The 20,858-nt window shown below is 36.5% G+C and overlaps 1 protein-coding gene across 1 annotated transcript in view; it reads right to left on the bottom strand.

Annotated features, from left to right (window-relative positions):
• Positions 1–20,858, bottom strand: part of LOC306880691 (cation-independent mannose-6-phosphate receptor-like) — a 33,576-nt gene that overhangs the window by 8,227 nt on the left and 4,491 nt on the right. Inside the window, exons 3-39 of the mRNA XM_079434405.1 lie at positions 20,639–20,757; positions 20,124–20,222; positions 19,478–19,610; positions 19,172–19,283; positions 18,717–18,819; positions 18,474–18,633; positions 17,030–17,216; positions 16,844–16,947; positions 16,477–16,632; positions 15,877–16,023; positions 15,486–15,773; positions 14,081–14,231; positions 13,706–13,883; positions 13,391–13,506; positions 10,645–10,804; positions 10,354–10,530; positions 10,139–10,240; positions 9,954–10,055; positions 9,035–9,209; positions 8,600–8,773; positions 8,351–8,494; positions 8,009–8,184; positions 7,295–7,382; positions 7,005–7,208; positions 5,979–6,109; positions 5,794–5,897; positions 5,575–5,708; positions 5,309–5,505; positions 4,972–5,098; positions 4,614–4,745; positions 3,961–4,223; positions 3,665–3,877; positions 2,527–2,676; positions 2,266–2,424; positions 1,594–1,792; positions 1,216–1,368; positions 562–799 (exon numbers count right to left, since the gene is read on the bottom strand). Coding sequence (XP_079290531.1) covers positions 562–799; positions 1,216–1,368; positions 1,594–1,792; positions 2,266–2,424; positions 2,527–2,676; positions 3,665–3,877; positions 3,961–4,223; positions 4,614–4,745; positions 4,972–5,098; positions 5,309–5,505; positions 5,575–5,708; positions 5,794–5,897; positions 5,979–6,109; positions 7,005–7,208; positions 7,295–7,382; positions 8,009–8,184; positions 8,351–8,494; positions 8,600–8,773; positions 9,035–9,209; positions 9,954–10,055; positions 10,139–10,240; positions 10,354–10,530; positions 10,645–10,804; positions 13,391–13,506; positions 13,706–13,883; positions 14,081–14,231; positions 15,486–15,773; positions 15,877–16,023; positions 16,477–16,632; positions 16,844–16,947; positions 17,030–17,216; positions 18,474–18,633; positions 18,717–18,819; positions 19,172–19,283; positions 19,478–19,610; positions 20,124–20,222; positions 20,639–20,757 — 5,755 coding nt within the window. The remainder of the gene's footprint in view (positions 1–561; positions 800–1,215; positions 1,369–1,593; positions 1,793–2,265; positions 2,425–2,526; positions 2,677–3,664; positions 3,878–3,960; positions 4,224–4,613; positions 4,746–4,971; positions 5,099–5,308; positions 5,506–5,574; positions 5,709–5,793; positions 5,898–5,978; positions 6,110–7,004; positions 7,209–7,294; positions 7,383–8,008; positions 8,185–8,350; positions 8,495–8,599; positions 8,774–9,034; positions 9,210–9,953; positions 10,056–10,138; positions 10,241–10,353; positions 10,531–10,644; positions 10,805–13,390; positions 13,507–13,705; positions 13,884–14,080; positions 14,232–15,485; positions 15,774–15,876; positions 16,024–16,476; positions 16,633–16,843; positions 16,948–17,029; positions 17,217–18,473; positions 18,634–18,716; positions 18,820–19,171; positions 19,284–19,477; positions 19,611–20,123; positions 20,223–20,638; positions 20,758–20,858) is intronic.

Raw genomic sequence — 20,858 nt, 5'->3', positions numbered from 1 at the left:
TACAAAAAAAAAAAAAAAAAAAAAAAAAGTAATTAAATTAAAGATCCAGGAATTTTGTCCATCTTATGAATAAATTAAGATTTTATAATATATATTTTTATTTTAGACGTACCATCACAACTCTGCTCTCTAGATACTGTAAATCATTATTGAACAGTAAAAAAAATTAATAAAAAAAGTAAATGACTGAAAGAACAAGAAATGTTTTAAGATATGTTTATTCATAAATGTGTATATTTAAGCTAAATTTGACTTCTGTATTCTTTTCATTTAAATACATTTAATTAATTTTATTACATTATTTATTTATTTCGTAGTTTATTTTAGCAGAACGTGATAATGAGATGGGGAAAATGTATAATTTTGCAAAATGTAAACTTTTTTTGTTAATGCTTTGAAAAAGAATGAAATTATTTTTCTAATATCAGCCTAATCAAAGCAATGTAACTAATAACAATGACAAAACAGTAATGGCCAGTATCAGCACAATGATATATTGTTAATTCATATCCCATGACCGGGGCAAATGAAATTGAACAGAACAACAGGTGTGAAACTCACGAATCGGCCCCTTTGCTAAATTTCCACGGCTCTGTTAGAGACGAGAGTGTGCGCAGGTCATAGGTCTGGTGTTGTCCTGCAACCTTGCACTCCATCTTTTTGGGTGGGCAGACCACATCCGTTAGCCACTGGAAGGTGGCAGAACATCCTTGGGTTTCACTCATCAGCTGAGGACTTCCATGGCCGGCCGCTCTGTCACACGAGAACAAAATAGATGACTGCCGTTTCCCTCTTGGTGCTGCGAAATAAACAAACAAAAAACAGCGGTAAAAAGACAGCCTTAAAATCAAGTTTCAAATAATTAAAATCAGCATTCAATTAGACAGAAACATTTGTTATTTACATCTTAAAAAACACAGACAACTTAAGTAATGTTCATGTTATGTGCTGCTAAATTGCTGAACCAAACTGAAATAATTAAAAAAATTACATTTTGTGAATCTAGTTATTCACATTTTACTTTATTTAAAATGTATTAATTATTTTACTTCAAGTTAAACAAGTCTGTTTAGTTTTCATTCCTTAATAAGGAACTGAAACCACTAAAAAACAGATGATATAAAAACGGAATTAAATAAATATAGCTTGTTTAGTTGCTCTATCCTAAAAAAGTACATGTAATTCATGAGTTTTCAGGTCATAAAGGATTCATACCGCCAGAGCAAAAGCCCCATTTCTGATCTTTGTCATAGTCGCTTGTAGTGGCGCACCACTTCCTGCCGTCAGTCCTGCCCTGAGTTGTGCACTCAGAATAAAACTTGCCCAGGAACTTAAAGGGGAAAATGCACACTTCATTTTTATCTGTAACTGAAAGACAATAAACACACATTTGAACACACTTGTCTTTGGTTGACTGCAATGCATAGTGTTACTACATTCACTATAAACCATGCATGCAATGTTGCCATACAACTGAGGCATGTTACAATTATTACTTTCTAGAACAATACCATGTGTCAAAAATGTGACTTAAAAGCTGTCTAGGAAGGCAACTTAATAGGTTTTTAGAGTGCTTCAGAGTGTTTGTCTGACCTTGAGGACAGGTGTCTCCTCCACTGTACTGCATGATCACAGTCTGCTCTTCTCTCTTGTAGTCTAGGTTCATGATTTTTCTGTTTCCGTATGAAACCGCAGAGCCCGTTGAGATCAGACATACCGCGCTCTCTTTACATGCTGTGCCTTGCACAGTCCCACACACGTTGATATTAAAGGAGCCGGAGCTTCTAGGAACCTAAAAACAAAAACAAATCATCTCTAGAATCATCCCTTTGCTAATATGCTTAAATAAGTTGACAAATTTAGATTTTTGGTATAAACACACACACACTTTTGAACTATTCAAAGAATTCTGAAATGAAGCAGCACAACTGATCTCAACATTGATGACGACAAGAAATGTCTCTTGAGCAGTAAATCAAGCATATTAGAATGATTTTTGAAGCATCGTGACATTGAAGACTGGAGCAATGATGCTGAAAATTCAGCTTTCACTCACAGGAATAAAATAATACAATTTCAAAATATATTAAAATACAAAACAGTTATTTTAAATTGAAACAATGTCACAATATTACTGCACTCTTGCTTGATCAAATAAAATGGAACCTTGGTGACTTGTTTCACAAATATTATACAATTTTATAGATCCCCAAAACTTAACAAATTTAAAATATTCAGTCTTGGAAAAGTGTCTCTCTTCATTACCTGAACGTTCCCTGACAGCACTGAGAGGTCAAATGTGTAGCGCAGCTGGGAGACGGTCAGACTGCAGCCCTGTGGCGTGATGGTCTCCGGACAAACCACAGGGGTGGCCCACTCGAACACATACATACAGTCCTGAGCTCGGATCATCTGAGGAGAACCCTGTTTGTGCAAAACCAACACTTACACTCAGGTACAACAGAGACCAACCACCATTCGGTTACACTCAGCACCATTTACAAAGGTTTTGGGTTGCTCTCTTACCAGCTCTGCTCCTTTCTGGCAGGTGAAAATGATCTTGGAGGAGTAGTTGAAGGCGGGGTTAGAAGGGCAGACGGTTGTGCTGCTGAAGGTGATCTCCACCTCGTTGGTGTTGTTGTTAAAGCGAGGAGGGGAGGTGATTCGTCCGATGTCCTGCACAGAATAGAAAAAACCCATAAGCCCACACTGAATTTAAAAATTAAAATCAGATTCAAACTTTAATTCAATATCATCCCCTGGTGCCATGGAATGATTAGTAAAAATATTTTGCTCAAATAGACCCAAACCAATATGAATAATATCTCAAAATCAAAAGTGACAATATGTACTTTCTTAATCGGTAGTGTGACTAGGTGTGCGTGTAGTATAAGACAGCATCCAATATTGGTTATTATAATAATAGCAACAACATTAAATTCCATTATCAATGCTTTGGCTGCACAATTTGGGAAGAAATTATGATTGTGATTTCTGAACAAAATGATGATTTAAAATGTGATATTTTACCAAATAGCATGATTTGGGCAAAAAAAAAAAAGAAACTGATTACTATATATCAATATGAGTAACAACAGCAACAATAAAAATAATAATTATTAATATTATTATTTATATTACTACTTCTGAACAAAATAATAAAGAAATGATACTATATAATATACTATATATACTAAATACTTCACTGTATAAATAGCAATAAAATTATTATTATTATTATTATTACAACTAAACAAAATAAGACATAGTATAGTACAATATACTATAATATCTCTACAAAATGAGTATAAGAAAAATAAAATACTTCTACCAATAATTTTTATTAGGAAATAAAATATTAAAATAAGAAATTATTATATTTCACTGTAAAATAATGTATTTAGGAAAATATAATAATAATAATAATAATAATAATAATAAATTATGCTACTACAAGTACTAAATAAATATTAAACAAATAAAAATAATGATAAATAAAAAAATGATTATAATTGTATTTTACAGTACAATGCAGTAAAATTACAATACTAATCAATGGCTGTTTTAATTTCTTGATTTTCAAAAGTTAAACCATTCATACTACTTTTTAGTTCTGTAGATCAAAGAAAGTGGAATTCATTGTTGTACTGATGCTTTGACTTACAACTGGATCTCCATCAACAGGATCCATGCACACAGCGGACCCTGGAGGACAGTTGACCCCTGGGATGGGGTTGAGGGGCTGGCAGATGTTGATGTAGAAATCAGGAGACTTGTCCCTGTCTACATCGTCGTTGATAGCTGTGTAGTAACCGGTGAGATGGATCAGAGGACTGAGGTCAATCTGGTTGGCACCGTTCCAAATGGAGCACTTCACCTGCAGAGAAGAGACACTAAATTTGTTGCAGGTTCACCTGAAGTGAGGTTTAGAGAATCGAAAGATTATAGACCTCCTCTTACCTGTTGTTCGCAGACCAGAGGAGTGTGCCAGGAGAAGAAGTGAGTACAAGTGGTGTCATCGGAGTACACCAGCACGGGTTCATCAGTACCTCCTCCCTCAGACTTGCAGACGAAGCTGAAGATGCTCTTGTGTTTGAGGGAAGGGTCGGCGGCACACGTGTCTCCATTCTCATAAGTGAGCTCCACCACCTGATCCCTATACACCAGCTTCCTTGTGGTTTTCCCACCACTTATGACCTTCTGAGTGTCTTTGATGCACACGGCTGCAGCAAAAAACATCTCGACGTTACTGTACAAAGTCTTTTTTGCATCACTGAAACAGAAATGCTGAGCAAAACAAAGCACAAACCAAACTGCTTCTTAATTCTATGGAAGAAAAAAAAATACAAGCGTCTATATAAAGTAAAAATAGTGTCTAAAGTGACTAAATGTAGTGACAAAATTATTTACAGAAATACTTAAAATAAAAAACTTAATTTATATAATAATTGAATAAACCAGAGTGAAATTTTTTTTATAGTTTGTATTTTTTTTTTTTTTTTTTTTTTCAGGTTAATGGATATAGATAGATAGAGAGATACCCTATAATATTATATAAAATATATTTTTCACACTGTTTTTTCACTAAATGAAAGGTACACAGGGAAATATACCCGTTTCAGAAGCACAACCAGCATCAGCTATTTCTCCACACACGTTCAGTCTGAACATCTTCCTATGGGCCATGGGATCATAGACCGTATAGCCACCTGTCCGACTGAGGGCATTAAGGTCAAAGAGATGACCTGTGGAGACCAGGCACAAGCACAGCACATCTCAGATTGATTTAGGGACAAACAAATGCTAGAACTTTTAATTTGATCATTGTGTAAAAACACTGTTATTCAGGCTATCTGCATGCAACAGACACATGCACTGTTAAGAGCAGACAGGAAGTGTCTGGATAAGATGATTGAGTTGTTCTGAATAATTGTGCATTCAGTGTGACTGAGGCTCATGTGGGTGACTCACCTGTGGCTGGATTTGTGACTTTACAGTCCCCATGTTCAGTGCTGTTGAGAGGACAGGCTGCAGCAGTGAACCACACAAAGCTATAGACACAGTCCTCCAGTACCGTGATCAGAGTAGGTTCAGAGTCCTGCAGAAAAACAGACAGAGAGTCAGAGACACAGACAAGCAGAGGACTGTACACTGTACAGTATGTGATATATATTACTATAAATATTAGCATATACTTTGAGAATATCTAATAGTTATATTCTTATAATATTTGTATTTTTTTTGCTTTTGAAAGAAGTCTGTTATGCATCTTGTGAGTATACAGAGAAGAGCATAAATAACCACAAACCACTTTGTCTGGGTCGCATCTGAAGCGAATAATGGTGGTCCGGTTTCTCTTGCCGTCAGGACAGGCTTGTCCGTTGGTGTACTTCAGAATCAGGATGTTTTTATCCCACTGTGGACCCGCCTCTGCCTCCCCCAGATTCACATATTCATCTCCGTCCTTCAAACAAGCCGCAGCACTAGACGGGCAGCTCCACAAACCTGAGACAAAACACCAGTTATAACACCTATGCAGACCGGTCACACTCCAGTTGTACTGCTACAACTCACCGGTCTGAGGCACCAGAGACTTGCACACATTTATATAGTAACGCTGCTTCTGATTGGTCGCTTTCGGCACGACCATCCAATTAGATTTGTGCAGGGCCAGTGAGGATAGATCGTAGGAGTGGCCATTGCCATCACTGCCAGACAGAGAGGGGGTTATAGGTCATTTAGACAGTTGTATTGTGTATTTGGAGCTAACATTAGCAAGAAGGTTGCTCTTACTTGTAGGAGCAGGTTGTGGTTTTGAAGGAAGGGCAGGCCAAAGTTGTGTGCCATTCAAAGAGGTATGTGCAGTCTGCAGACTCCTTTATGAACTCTGGCTTTCCCTGATGAACAAAGGAAGGAAAAGAAACATTCAGGAAATTCATTTAACTTCTTAACTTATTCATTGGCTGAAAGAAACTCACAGGATTCTTGCTGTGGTCGCAGGAGAAGAGAATAGCCGTAGATCGCTCATAGATCTTGTGGCACTTTTCCCCATTTGTGTAGTTGATCATAATAATCCCATCATCAAATGTGAGGTTTTGATTGGCTAAGCCTGCAAAGGAGCATAGGAAAGGTTAAGTGAATAGTTCACCCAAACATGAACATTTGCTAAACATTTACTTGCCCTCAAACCATAAAAGATGTAGATGAGTTTTTCTTCATCAAAACAGATGAGGAGAAGTTTAGCATTACATCACTTGCTCACCAATGGATCCTCTGCAGTGAATGGGTGCCGTCAGAATGAGAGTTCAAACAGTTGATAAAACATCACAATCCACAAAACTCCAGTCTAACATCTTGTAAGCGAAAAGCTACGTGTTTGTAATAAACCCATTATTAAGGCATTTCCACAATTCATGATAATAATACTTCATCCAGTTGAAAAGTTCATTCCTTCTTGTCCTCTCACATCAAAAGCCAACGGTATGTTCATTAATAATGGCTTTGGACTGTTTTCGCTTGTAAACTGTGCATATTCCTCCCTTCAGACGAGACGACTTTGTCACTGGACAAAGCAATATTATGGATAGAAGATTTGTATTTTATCCATAAGATATGGTTTAAAGTGAAAAATGATTATGATGGATTTGTTTATAACAAACATGCAGCTTTTCACTTCACAAGATGTTAACTGGTTGACTGGAGTCGTGTGGATTACTTGAGGATTATTGTGATGTTTTTATCAACTGTTTGAACTCTCATTCTGACGGCACCCATTCACTGCAGAGGAACCACTGGTCAGCGTGAATGACCCATTTCAAGGTGAAAACGGCAAATTTCGCCGAAAGGTGACAAGTTTGCACCCCTGAAACTCATCTACATCTTGGACTGCCTGAGGGTGAGTACATTTTCAGCAAATTTAAATATTTGGGTTAACTATTCTTTTAAACATGAATGAATAAAGTGTCCTACTAGCTCAGTTTTGATACTAAACAAAACAAACTCACCTGCTATTCTGTGTGCACTGCCCTCGACCTGACAGGAGGACACAGAGTTGCTGGGACCGTGAGGGCAGACCGAGGATGTAACTGGGCCACACACTGCAAAGTAGTACTCATAACTCAAATCCTTCACGTCATAGTCCTTTCCGGCCAGTGGTGTAAGATTGTACTCGTAACCGCTCTTGGGGTCCTTGACTTTACAGTTTTCACCTATAGACATCAGAAACTAAATTGAGTCAAAGTGTATTTTTTTTTTTTTTTCAAAATCCTGCAACTGAATTGGCTGTTGATCCTACCCTGAACTCTTCTGATTGGGCAAGCTTCTGAGGTTCTCCAGATGAAGACATATTCACAGCCATCTATGCGATCAAACATGGGTGCACCCTTTTAATAGAGAAAAGAAAAATGTGTTTCAACAGCTTCACCATAAAAAATACCTTTAAATACAGTTCAAAATAGGGTTTGAAACTGATTTGTAATAATTTTGCCATGTTATTTTATTACCATTCAGACGTTTGGGGGCGGTGAGATTTTAAAATGTTTTTAAAGAAGCCTCGTGCTCACCAAGGCTGCATTTATTTGATCAAAAATACAGTAAAAACAGCACATTTGTGAAATATTACATTTTAAATCTATTTTAAAATGCAATTTATTCCTTTAATGCAAAGCTGAATTTTTAGCAGCCATTACTCCAGTCTTCAGTGTCACATGATCCATCAAAAATCCTTCTAATATGCTAATTTGCTACTCAAGCAACTAATTTCCACCAAATATTGGTTCCAAGTTACATTACATGTTTTACTTGCAGCAACAGGGTTATATAGATCCTGTGCAGCTAAATAATTAGAAACAGTCATTGTCATACCATCACACTATGTGAATCTTAGGATTATACATTTTCAATCATTTTCATTTAAAATAAATTTATTTTAATTCAAAAATTTAATTGTGGAAGGTGCCACGGATACAAATCTATTTGCACTTAAGAGAGAAACCATGCACTTGCTTACAGGACTGTCGTCACACTGGAAGACGATTCGGGTGGAGTAACGTCCTGAATTGCACTTGTCCCCATTCAGATAAACAATACTGATGGAGCCATCTGCCACTGCCTGCAGGCTGGACTGCACGTATCCCAGATTCACACCTCTGCCACCCAGCTGGCCACATGCTCCAATCGCTCCAGCTACCAACAACAGAAGTCTATTAGTTTACTGTGCGGTCATTCAGACCAGCACTACTCCTCCAGCCCTTGGTTGGTGTTACAAAGAGAAAATCAATTTCAAAGTACCAGGCTAAATATAGGAAGACATTTCAAAAGAGTCTGTCAATATCTGTTTGTAGACACTCACCAGGGCAGCCCTGGACGTGAGGCAGCGGTTTACACACGTTGATGTAAAACTTTTGAATCCGGGCCTGATCTGAGGTGTCCAGAGGAACGTAATACTTGTCATCCAGACTGAGGTCACCCAAGTCATACTCTCTACCATGCAAATCTGTAAATACAAGACAGAGGAATCAGCTTGAGATTGGTATCAAAATGGTGACAGCAATGACACACTTCAGCATTAAAACATGTTTTTGTGCATGGGAAAGCTTACCGGTCACTTGGCAATCCACAGGAGCAGGTTCACAGGCTAGTGCAGTGGAAAGCTCAAAAAACACATTGTGGGTTACGTGTGTACTTGTGCCCAGCTCTTCCTGTATAAGCCTCAGAAAGGCCGGGTTGGCCTTTTGGTCACACACCAAATTAATGATGAATGTGTCTTCGGTACCTATAGTACGGATGGGAAACAGGGTAAAGTGAAAAATATAACCTTAATACAAGTCTCTCTAGAATACTACGTTCTGATTGGTCATTCAAAGACTTGTGTATAATGATCCTAATATATTGGAGCGTTTTCTACAAAGCTGTGTTAGTTTCACCATATTGCAATAACTCTAACATGATCATGTAAGGTACAATGAAATACAATACAATGATACATTACCATTTAAAATATGGGTGTCAAAATTTGCGGCCCTCAGTTACGCACCTGTCGATTTGTCCATGGCCCCTTTGTACGTGAGAGTGAGTGTGCCATCGGTGGAGAACTGGAGAGACTGTTCCACACCAACTTGACTCACTGGTTTCTTATCTTCCAGCTCACAGCCGGCCACAGGTTTATCTCTGACAGTTCCGCATGCTTTCACTGAATCACAAATGTTCACCTACAGTAGAGGTATGTTACTATTGTTTTAAAATTGGTATAATTGCACTAAACGTGATATATGAAAGAGAGCAAAGAGAAACTGAACACAGAGTCAAACTGAGGAGTAGATTGCACAGTATTGTGGTTACAAAAACAAAACAGCGATACCAAAAAATGTAGTACAAGACACAGACAACAAAATGCTGCTATTATATTTATGCACATAAGCTGCTCAATTCAGAACTTTGGGGTAAAAAAAAAAAGGTTTCTTAACTTTTTAAACTTTAGTTTATGTTTTAAAATGTAATTTATTCCTGTGATGCAAAGCTGATTTTTCAGCATCATTACTCCAGTCTTCAGTGTCACATGATCCTTCAGAAATCATTTTAATACGCTGATTTTGTGCTGAAGAAACATTACTTATTATGTTGAATAAAGTTGTGCTGCTTAATTTTTGTGGAAACCGTGAAACATTTTTTAATGATTCTTTGATGAATAGAAAGCTGTTTATTTGAAATAAAAATTCTTAGTAACATTATAAACATTTTAAACAAAGATTAATTTCTTTAAAAAAAAAAGTCAGCAATGTCTGTACAGATAGATAGATTCAGTTTCATTTCATTAGTTATCCAAGGCCGTTTATTATTAGGTCTGTTTAACATTAATACTTATGTACCAGAAGCTAGTATCATACTAAAATTGACTTGTGTATCGATCCATACCTACTTCAAGAGCATTTGAGAGATTTTAAAGTACTTCTTACGACAAAGTCTTTTCCATGGGCATTGACGTGGTATCCGCTTTCAGAAGCCAGTGGTTGCAGGTTGAACTCAAAGCCAGTGTTGGGATCTTTCACGGAGCAAGTCTGTAGATAAATAAGAGAAATATGAAAATAAATCTTCCCCATTCCGTCAAAGTCAGTGAATTTGTGCAAAAATGAAAGTGGACCTGGTTGGTGGCCTCAACGGTTGAGATGGCGCAGGCTGCTTCTGTGTCCCAAACAAAGTCAACGGTGCAATTCTGGTTCACCAAAAAGCGAGGACCGGATGGCTAAAGAAAGAAAACGTTGGTCTCATATTATTCATGCCACTGATTTATGAACATAGTTTTAAATAAGCCTTATTGCAACAATAAAAATGACTAAAAGGACAGTATTGACTCACTCCTGTCCCAGAGGAGCAGGCAAAGTGGATACGAGTTCTGTAAGCGGTCATCTCTCCATCTGCTTGACACACTGAGCCGTTAGTGTACTCCAACATTAGCTTGTTTTCTTCTACAATCACTGGCCCCTTCTTAGCAATGCCTAAGTTACTGACTTCTACCTTCTCAGACAGGCCTTCCTGCTCGAGTAACACGTACACACACATTTGTTGTCAGTGGAGCGGTTTGTTTTTTGTTACATATGTTATTTTATATTGCCATGTCATTCCAGTGTTTACAGTCAATCAACTAACCTTGTCAGCCTCGAATTTCACCTCACAGACAGAAGCTCTCCTGTCACAGCCAGGCACAGCTTTAAGGGGCCGGCATATATTGATGTAGTACTTCCTCGGGTCGCTGGAGTCAGAGGTGTGCATGGCCTGCCAGTTCCTACCGCCATTAGATACTGACAAACTGCAGAGAGGAAGGAAACAAGAGATTTACATAGTAGAGCCTTTGTTGTCAACACTGTCTGACTGTATACATGTATATACATCTATAAACATGTATAATGGAGCAATAACACTACCTAAAAAAATTATCAGGATTAACAGTGCGTTTATATCTATTAATCATATCTATCCAATCATAATCCAATCTAATCGTATCCAAATGTCCATATCTAGTATCAGATGTCTCAATGACATAGAAGGCTACATCCAAAAAGTGAAATTTGGTTAAAATAAATGAACACTAAATAACAAAATTAAATAAAAAATCTTTTATTTGAAGTAAGCCATGTTGAACTTTTTTTATAAAATTTTTCATGGAAAAAATAAGTAACCTAAACGTAATAAAAAAAATTGAAAATAATAAAAATTCACAGCACAAGATAAATTAAGTTTACAAAAAAGTGAACATGCTTGCCTAACGTAATACCACGCTAAAAGCATGATTTTTGCTCAATATTGAAATACAGAAAAATTAGACAAAATATATTTTGCCATTTTGTCATTACAACCAACAGAACAAAAACATAAATATAACAAACACACATACACACATACATGCATATTAAAAAAAATAAGGGATGCACAATATTATCGGACTGATATGAGGAATACGTTAACTCACACGTGCTCAGGCTGTGCTAGTGATTAGATCACATCAGCAGTGTGGCTCATTCTTGAAGCAGTTTTGTCTGAATGATGATTAGATTCATTCTTTTGAATCGCTGCATTTAATTTGTGAAAGCATGTACAGAATAACACGTTCGGTGCAAAATAGAGTAAACAGAAATTGTAATGACCTGCCCCTTTAACTCGCTTTGCTTGCCGTCACCACTAGAGGGAGTAATAAACGTATAGGATATAAGTGAAACGAAGTAGAGAGAGTTATCCACGTTTGTTCACGAGCTAACAGGTACGGCTCGGGAGAATTGTTCAAGCTTTTAGTATCTCTTCAGCAAGCAGAGCGAGGTTGGTTGGTTTGTTTTCTTATGTATTTTCTTGGTAAGATATTGTTGATTAATTTGGATAATGTTAAATATGCTTAGTTAATATAGTAAATGCTTGTTTATTGTGAGTGTTGAAAGATTTTATATTTTCTTTCGTTGACGTTTGTTTCTTTATTTGTTTTCTTTGTAGTTTTACGGTGCCACGGTGTAGTGATCTGATTGTAATGGTGCTATGAAGTTAATCAATGGTTGTGATGCATGGAGAGATTTTGCAACAAAGAATTGAGACAACGAATACTTCAGTAATGAAGTTTATTGCACCTGTCAGAAACTCTGCCTCTTTTTTTTTCCCGACGCTGAAGGGCTGCTACGTGCAACGCGACTGTTCAATCTGTAGGGGGCGCTGTTGGCCTACTTCTAAATTAAATTAAAAATAAAATAGCCTACACAAATAACATTTAGAATGTGTTTCTGATTAAATAAAGCAGCAATTCATGTCACAAAATAATGAGTATGTTTTGATTTAAAGGTCAGAAGCTATAGCTTACGTGAAAAATAAAAATGACACTTGTAAATTAAATAATTTTATATATACCGATTTATTCATTAATGTGTAACATTTTTTAAACAAATCATAAGCTCTAAAAGATTTTCAGAATTTTTACAACTCTTTTGCTTTAGACCATCTACAAATGTTAAATAAATCTTAAAACAAAATGTTAGGGTTAACACTGCATCCTCCTGGGAGAAAAAAATGCAGCGATTAATATATATTTTATTTATAGTTATTTTCAAAGCTTCAATGTACTGTCAAAAATCCTTCATTATTGTTTATTTAATTCTAACAAATAAGTTCTTGTTAAAAATGAACCAAAATTAAAAATATTTTGCTTATATTTTCTGCACAGGAAAGACTTGGTGTTGCATCCAAACAAAAGGAAATATATCGGTATCGGGCAAAATGGGTTGAAAAATATCGGCATATCGGATATCGGCAAAATCCAATATTGTGCATCCCTAATATATATGTAACATGTAAATACATAATTTATTTAGTAAATTAAAGGATTATGGAAATTGTTTAAATATAAAGATTTTATTACATTTAATCATTTTTTCTCAAGATTTTTTTTATAATTTTTTGATTGCAATTTACATTTATTAGGACACATTTTTATAAAAAGGTCATGTTTTCATTAATTTCCCGATCTTAAAATAGTGAATCCTATTTCAATTTAATATACAGAGACATATACGAGCCATCCAAAGGTTGATTCACCCACAAAGAATGGCACTATCAAAACATAGCACATGTTTAACCATCCCGAACAGCAACATTGGCTCAACCAATGACATGAGTTTGGGATGGGACCATTTGTTTGTTCAATCAAATGGCAGATGGAGAAAGTATTTACATTTACATTTAGTCATGTATTATATTTAAAAGTCTTACTTATAAGTATTTAGTAAACTAAAGGATAAGTGTGACATTTATGCAGCTATAGTGGCACCAAACTTGTTTTTAAAATGAAACTATAATATTTAGTAATATAGTATAATCATTTCTCTAGGATATACGAGTCGTTTGTGAAAGCTGAGCTAACCTGGAGAGGTCGTATTGCTGCAGAGTTTTGGGGTCTGTCACAACACACTCATGTGGTCTCTCAGGACAGGCGTAGGAAGTGTACCATTTGAAGTTATAAGTGTACTCATCTTCTTTCTGCAGAAAAATGCTCATAAATGAAGGACATTTTTGGTTTGCAGACAAGACACAAGACTTATAGGAATAACCTCAAGTAAAAAAAAAATGCTTAACACACAAGCCCTTTATGCTGAAGTAGCATTACTTGACTAGAGGCTAAAAATATATTTGAGTGTTAACAGTCAGCACGAACAGAACAAAGAAGCAGGTGCGATACCTGAAACTCTGGTTTGCCTGGACCAGCCTCTTGGTCACAGAGGAAGGAAATGTGTGTGGAACGCTGTGTGTGCTGCTTGTTGTTGTACTGAGAGCCGTTTCTGTAGGTCAACTGGATCATGCCATCATAGTAAGAAAGCTTGGAGTTAAACTCGCCGAGTTTCCAAGAGCTTGTGCCGCTGCAGAGATGGAACAAAAAAAGGCTAGCATCACCCACAGCAAGATCTTAAAATTATGCACTCCACAGCCGCATGTTAAACATCAAATATGTTGTGATTGGCTGAGATTTCGTTGCTTCATATCATACTTCTAGTGAAGACAAAATAAACTTGTCGCATTACACCTTGTTAAACGAAAATGACCAAAGTGAACTTACCTCTGGTCAACTTGACAGGCCCCTGCTGTTTCTGGACACTGCGCGGCCTTCACATTGCCACACACATTGATGAAGTAATCATACTTGTCAACGGACATGTTATAATAACCTCCGCTAGGTTTCCGAAGCGGGGAAAGGTCAAATGAAATTCCTGCAAAGAAAAAGCAGCACATTTAAAAGCAGCCCAATAAAAGGCAAATAAACACCATAACCAGCCTTTAGCCACTAGGCTTCACATCCTCGCAATAATGAAGCAGAATGTTTTATAAATAATTAGATATTAGTGTACAGTAAAATTATTAAAAAACAAACAAACTACATTTTTGTAAAATCAAATGAAATAAAATAAGTTAAATTTTAGTTTACTGTAGTTTAGTTAAATTAAAAACTAAAACAAAAACAAACTAAAAGAAAATAACCACAATATAGGAGTGTTTTTGCATAGAAAAATATTCACATGGAGGAATAATCTGGTATGAGAGAAGATACAGATTATACAAAATTATAACAACAGATACAGTCATTTTATGTTGAACCAGTGTAGTTTACTAAAAAGTATTAAAAATAATTTTCAATAACTGAAATAAAAATGAAATGAAAAGAAATTAAAACAAACTTCACGAAAATGTTAAAAAAGTTTGGTGAAGCCCTAAAATGACTAAAACGGAAATAAAATAAACTAAAGCTATACATAAATATTTTTAAAACAAACCACATAAAATGACTAAAATAAAATAATTTAAATGAAAACTGAAAATATATAAGTTTTATAGATAAAAATTACATAATAGTCAGGGGTGCACATAAATCAGTTTTGTGTTTTTTTTATTAGAGCACCTGGAGATTTGGTTTGGTGCTCACACTGCACAGTGTGACGCATTAAATATAAATAAAAATAAAATAAATAATAATAGTGATACTAGTATTAATGCACTTCATTTATTTTGTATTTTAATAAAACAAATAATAAATAGAGTGTGATAATACTATTATATTTTAAACGTGAGTATTAAAAATACAATTATTTTATAGTACACTTAAAAATACAATGCTAATATTAACATTTTCGTTTTTTTTTTTACTTGATATTTTTTTAGGAATTTTCATTATTTTCAAAGATAAAATAAGCAAGCTTTTTTTTTTGCGGGTTGCCGGTAAGTAAGTATATGCACTGCTGGTTTTAGCGCTGCCAAGTGAAGAGCGTAAGTGAAGCGCGTCAGCGAATGAAATGCCAGTTTTACATTTTGCTGTCAAACGAGAAGCGCACAGCCAAGATTTATGCTTTTTTTTATGCTATCTAAAACGGTGACTGTGCATTAACAGCTGTCAAGCCGTGCATGTGCACCACTAATGTGCATCTCTGATAATAGTGCATAAATAAAACTACAACGCCACTGTCCTGTACCTGCTTGTGGGTCTTCCACCTTGCAGTCGTCGCCTTCTGTTTTCGAGAGGACGCAGGCTGAAGCGGTGAACCACTCAAACTCATAGATGCATCCATCACTGGACATGCTCCTCAGGACTGGAGCGCTCTCAACATCTCCAGGCTTACACTTCAGAGTGATGATGGTTTTCACTTTCATGTTCTCCCCGCATTTGTCTCCATCAGTGTAAATGAGTCTTATGTCATCACCCCCTGCTGCCTTTTGCGGAGAAATCAGGAATTTGCCCAAGTTCATAGTTTTCCCGTTTCCTAAGAGAAGAAAATTTGGGTTAGAATGAAATGTCCCGAGTAAGATAGAATTGATAAAAGGTTTTATTTATATCTAGGAAATAATCTCTAATGGTGCACTGACCTACTGCACATATTGCTGCGTCCTCAGGGCAAGATCTGGCCTCCCCGTCTTGGATGATTTTATGACAAACATTCATGTAAAAGCGCTTCTTATCAGACTCTGCTGCCTTGGTGCCCACAGCCTCCCAGTTTTGAGATCCCTCTGATTCTGAGAAAACAACATTTACAATAAGCAAAATAAGATGCTGTTACAATAAATTTTTGAGACGTTTATGGAAACTTTCAGATTTAAGAAAACAGGTTTTTTATTTTTTCAAATGAGCTTTCCCACTAACATTTTTTGACTTAGCCTTTAATGTTCCTCAGACAAAGTGGTAATTATTTTTAGTGTTTTTTTTTCTATATGCTGAATTAATATTTTTGTTCACACAAATATTAAGTACAACAATTTCTTTCAAATTACATCTTGAAAAAAAGTTTTTAAATTGTAATTTCACAATTTTCCAGCTTTTCTGATCAAATAAATAATGAATCAACTAGAACTAAAAATAAACCATGAAAGTAACTTAAAAAAAAAAAAAAAAAAAAAATCAAGCCTCAAGGCTTCATGATGAATCTTGGACCTCACATCCCAGAACACAATCATTATGCTCATCTCTACCTGGGTAACGCGTAAGAGGCGACAGATCATAACGCTTCTTGTGGTCTGTGACTCGACACATCAGGTCTTCCTTCTCCTTCACACATGCGTACGCTGTTTGCCAGTCAAAGTAATACGTGCAGTCAGACTCTCCCGTAAAAACCGGCTGGCCATACTCTGCAAACCACAAGTCAGCTGTGAGCAAAACATTTTGAAAACCACATTTCCTACATGAAACAGTCATCTAGGTCACATTGTTGCATTTCCTTCTTTTTGATTCTCATCCACTATGTCACACTTCCTCAATCAGGGTTAAAACAGCAGCGCTGTGCTCTCATCAGCACGTGACTTCATGAGTTGCTATAAGATGAGTCATTGCGTCACTCACCAGCCGTTGCATTACACTCAAAGTTAATAATGGTCATGCGCTGGAATCCAGTGCTACATTTGCTGCCGTCTGGGTAGATTAGCGTGAGATCACCATCTGAATATCTTAATATAAAAAAGAAAAGGGTTACCACTGCTCTTCAGGTTAAATTTTTACTGTAAACCAGTAACACGAGTTAAGGCGAACCTAAGAGTTTGGTTCTGGAACCTCCCAGCAATCTTCTTCCCATCACCCGTGTCTTCGACTTGGCAGGCAGATACGTAACCTTTGTCATCACCACACTGTCCAGCGTTGGTCTCCCCACAAACATTCAGATAGAAGATATAGGTGTCCTGACCATTTTTGGCCTCAGCCATATAGGGATTGCCAGTAGCTAAGGATAAAGAAATATGACAAATGGTAAAGCATTATATTTGATAAGTACTCGATCACATCAAGGATGAACCACAACTGTATGGACTTGTTATTGGAGGGTTTTTTGTTTTTGCTAAACTGTATGAAGTCCTGGTAACACCTTAATGCATGTTTTATGATGTTTACAGTGAATTGTTACTATACTTGTTCCCAAAGTTCCTGTTCTAGTTTACCTTCAGTGGGAAAAACATCTTAGTAACAAAAAAGTACCAAAATGTACCACACCAAAAAGAGTATGATGGAAATACCACGCTATTACAACCAAGCACCATGCCAATGTCGTGCCTTTGGTTTTTTGGACATGGTACAGTACCAATATCATGTTTTTAGACATTTTCATCTCTGAAGCACGATGAAGTAACATGTAAATTCCACAGTAAATGAATATGCCATGGTATCAGTGTGATTCCTTCCCCACCCCTTCTTCCACAATCCGCCGCATCTCAATTCCATGTTCGGAAAGGAAATTAAGTGTACTAAGGAACCCCTAAGGGGAATAAATGGCCTATGAGATGGGAATAAATAAAGAAATACTTTCTCTTGCAATTATATCATTAGGTAATTATACTGTATATAAATTGCGGGCATCAGGGAGCCGCTACTAATATGCAGGGCACTGAAAACGCTTTCGAATGCGCGCTCTTATTTTACTTTCACTTTCGAGATTCGTGATCACACAGACTCTATACTGCGGAGCAGCAGTACTTACCACACATTTTACAAGATTAGATGTTTGTCAGTGGTGTTCAGTATCTGCAAATCATTCGCCATCTCTCCTTTACTCTGTGTATGTGGTAAGTGAACTTTATTGTACTGTAATGTAACAGGCTACTGCTAGCAAGCGGCTAACCATGTCCCTTTAGTGGCTCCGTAGAATGCGTTATTTGTTTTCCGTGCGTTTCTGCATACGGATTCAGGCTTCGGGCACACCCCTAACCCCACCCCCCGATGTCATCGTCCATCACGATGTTTCACTGTAGAGATCATCTGATGCCAATTTGGTAGACATCGCCCAACCCTAATTTCATTTAATTTTTACCTAATATTTTATTTCAATTAATGTACATGACTTTTAATAATATCACTGGGATATGTATGGCTTATTCAGTTAAATCACTTACTCATTAAACAACATATCAAATCCATCACTGCTTCATTCTTTCCACAGAAACAATATTTACATAATTTCCTCTTACTAAACTAATAGTTAACTCACGGCTGTGCGTCAGGTAAGTAAGGTCAATGGAGACGTCGTGCTGTTCGCTGGTCAGTTTGCAGCTGTGACTCTCCAGATAATCTCTGTGGCAGGCGTACTCAGTCACCCACTCGATCTCATACCGACAGTTCGAGTTGCTGATCATCTTAGGGTTACTTCCCTGATAAACCATTGAGAAAACTGTGAGATGACCGAGTATAGCAGATATACTGCAATGAGATAAAAAACTAGGCATCTTCTTACCGCCTGCCTTGCAGATGGACAAATAAATGTAATCGTCACTGCCGGACTGTGGCCATTACAGAAGGATGGGCCTTCTTTGACTCCCTCATATCGCAGCTTTAGTCTGAAAAAAAAAAAAAAAAAAAAAGAGAAAATCAGTTACTGCTCCAGTTTTCTACATTGATAATAAAAAATGTTTCTTGAGCTCCAAATCTGCATATTGAAATGATTTCTGAAGAATCATATGACACGGAAGTATTGGCTGCTAAAAGTTCGGCTTTGCCTCACAGGAATAAATTAAATTAAATTAAATTAATTAATTAAAATAGAAAACAAATATTTGATATTATAATAATGTTTCACTACATTACTGTTTTTACTGTTGGTGAGCATAAATGTACCAATCGCAAACGTTTGAATGGTACTGTTAAAGGATCAGCCTAATTTAACTATTTAGCTATTAAATCAGCACATACTTGTCATTGGAGAGAAGCTCGAGTTGATGAACAGGCTGACCCATGTCGAAGGAGTCTTTGCCAGAGGTGAGACAGGCGGCAGATCCCTCGGGACAGGAGCTTCCAGCACGGTCTGGATGGACAGACATCATCTAAAGTTATTTGCATTGCACTTTCACATGCTTCAGCTGTTTACATAAGAACCTGCTCAGACACTTTGCAGATTGTTTTGTGTGATAAAGCAGCTATATAATCAGAATGTTTGTTGACTGGGCGGCAAACTGTTGAAAACAAGTGTCCAAAAAAAGAGTTTACACAGTAACTCACTTAGACTTCTGCATATATTAATGTAGAAGTCAATTTCATCATCTGGATCATCAACCAGGTAGCCGTCTGAGAGTTTTATCAGCGGGTTGAGGTCATGCTTCTTTCCATCCGAGTCAAAGACATAGCAAGGGACCTTTAAAAAGAGATACACAAATAATGCATTGAGCAGTGTTAAAAAAAATACTTCCAGAAGCTTAAGCCATTTCCTCTGTTTGAGGTAGCATAAATAAGATATTAGGCAGAATATCTTAAAACATCCATTTATTACACTTCATGAAAATGTGACCGGTGCTTACATTAACAGCATAATTATAAAATAATAGGAAAAAAGTTGTTTCCCTCAAATGTAGAAACTGAACATAAACTAATTTTATTCCAAAATAAGTAAATAAATGCTAAACCAATAAATGTGATTTTCACAATAGTGTAAAAATGTTATTGTTAATCATTCTTTATGCAGATTAGGCATTATTCAGGTCTAGAATTTCAATGAATGATTTAAAATAATGTGTTCATGACTGATGAGTTTAATTCTTTCTGAGACGGAGAACAACTGAAACAGCCACACACACACTTAAGCATTCACACCTTCCTCCATGTAAACGCACTAACAGAACTGTCATCAAGTCTCATCACCTTTACTCACCTCCTTATGTGGTTTAAATTGATCACGTCTGCAGGCGGCATACGTCCTCCATTCAAAGTAATGCACACACTCAGAGACGGTAACAAACTCAGGTGTGCCCTTTAAAGATAAAAAAAATGACTGCATCACGGGGTGAAAATTACTGAAAATAATGAAAATGTAACTGAAAATAAATGTTAGCTTATAAATATATTACTTTTTTTCAAATTAAATTCAAATATAAAGTAAACCATAATTTTGCATCAAAACGACCTTAATTTTTTTGTCCATCACATAAGAACTGCAGTAAAATGAAATATGCATTTAGGAAAAATAATCTATATTTAGGGGTAAATTTCAGCACATTTAGATAGATAGATCAGCCACACCTACTTTCACTTTGCCTCAATATTATACCATTTGTGTCATTTCTTCTTGCTCAGAAGATGGTGGAAGGAAATAAACAGCCTTGCAAATGTCACACTCTGTTCACAGGAGTCACTGACTAACAGTGCATGCTAGAGAGGAAAGCTCACCATAGTTTTGCCGCATTGAAAGGTGATGCTGCTCTGAATGTTGTGGCTCTTGTCGTCGCATTTCCTCGAGCTGTTGAAATCAAGCACAGCAGGCGAGACCATCCGCAAGGAGAGCTCACCTATGGGAAAAAAAGACCTGGTTTGAACACAGCAGTCAGTGTGTCTGAGAGAAATAGGACATAAGCTTTTGTGATATTGAAATAGTTTTTCAGCAAGATGG

This window comes from Barbus barbus (assembly GCF_936440315.1).
Source record: "Barbus barbus genome assembly, chromosome: 14".
NCBI lineage: Eukaryota > Metazoa > Chordata > Actinopteri > Cypriniformes > Cyprinidae > Barbus > Barbus barbus.
Note: the sequence above shows the minus strand (reverse complement) of the source record. Positions and strands in the feature narration are given on the sequence as shown.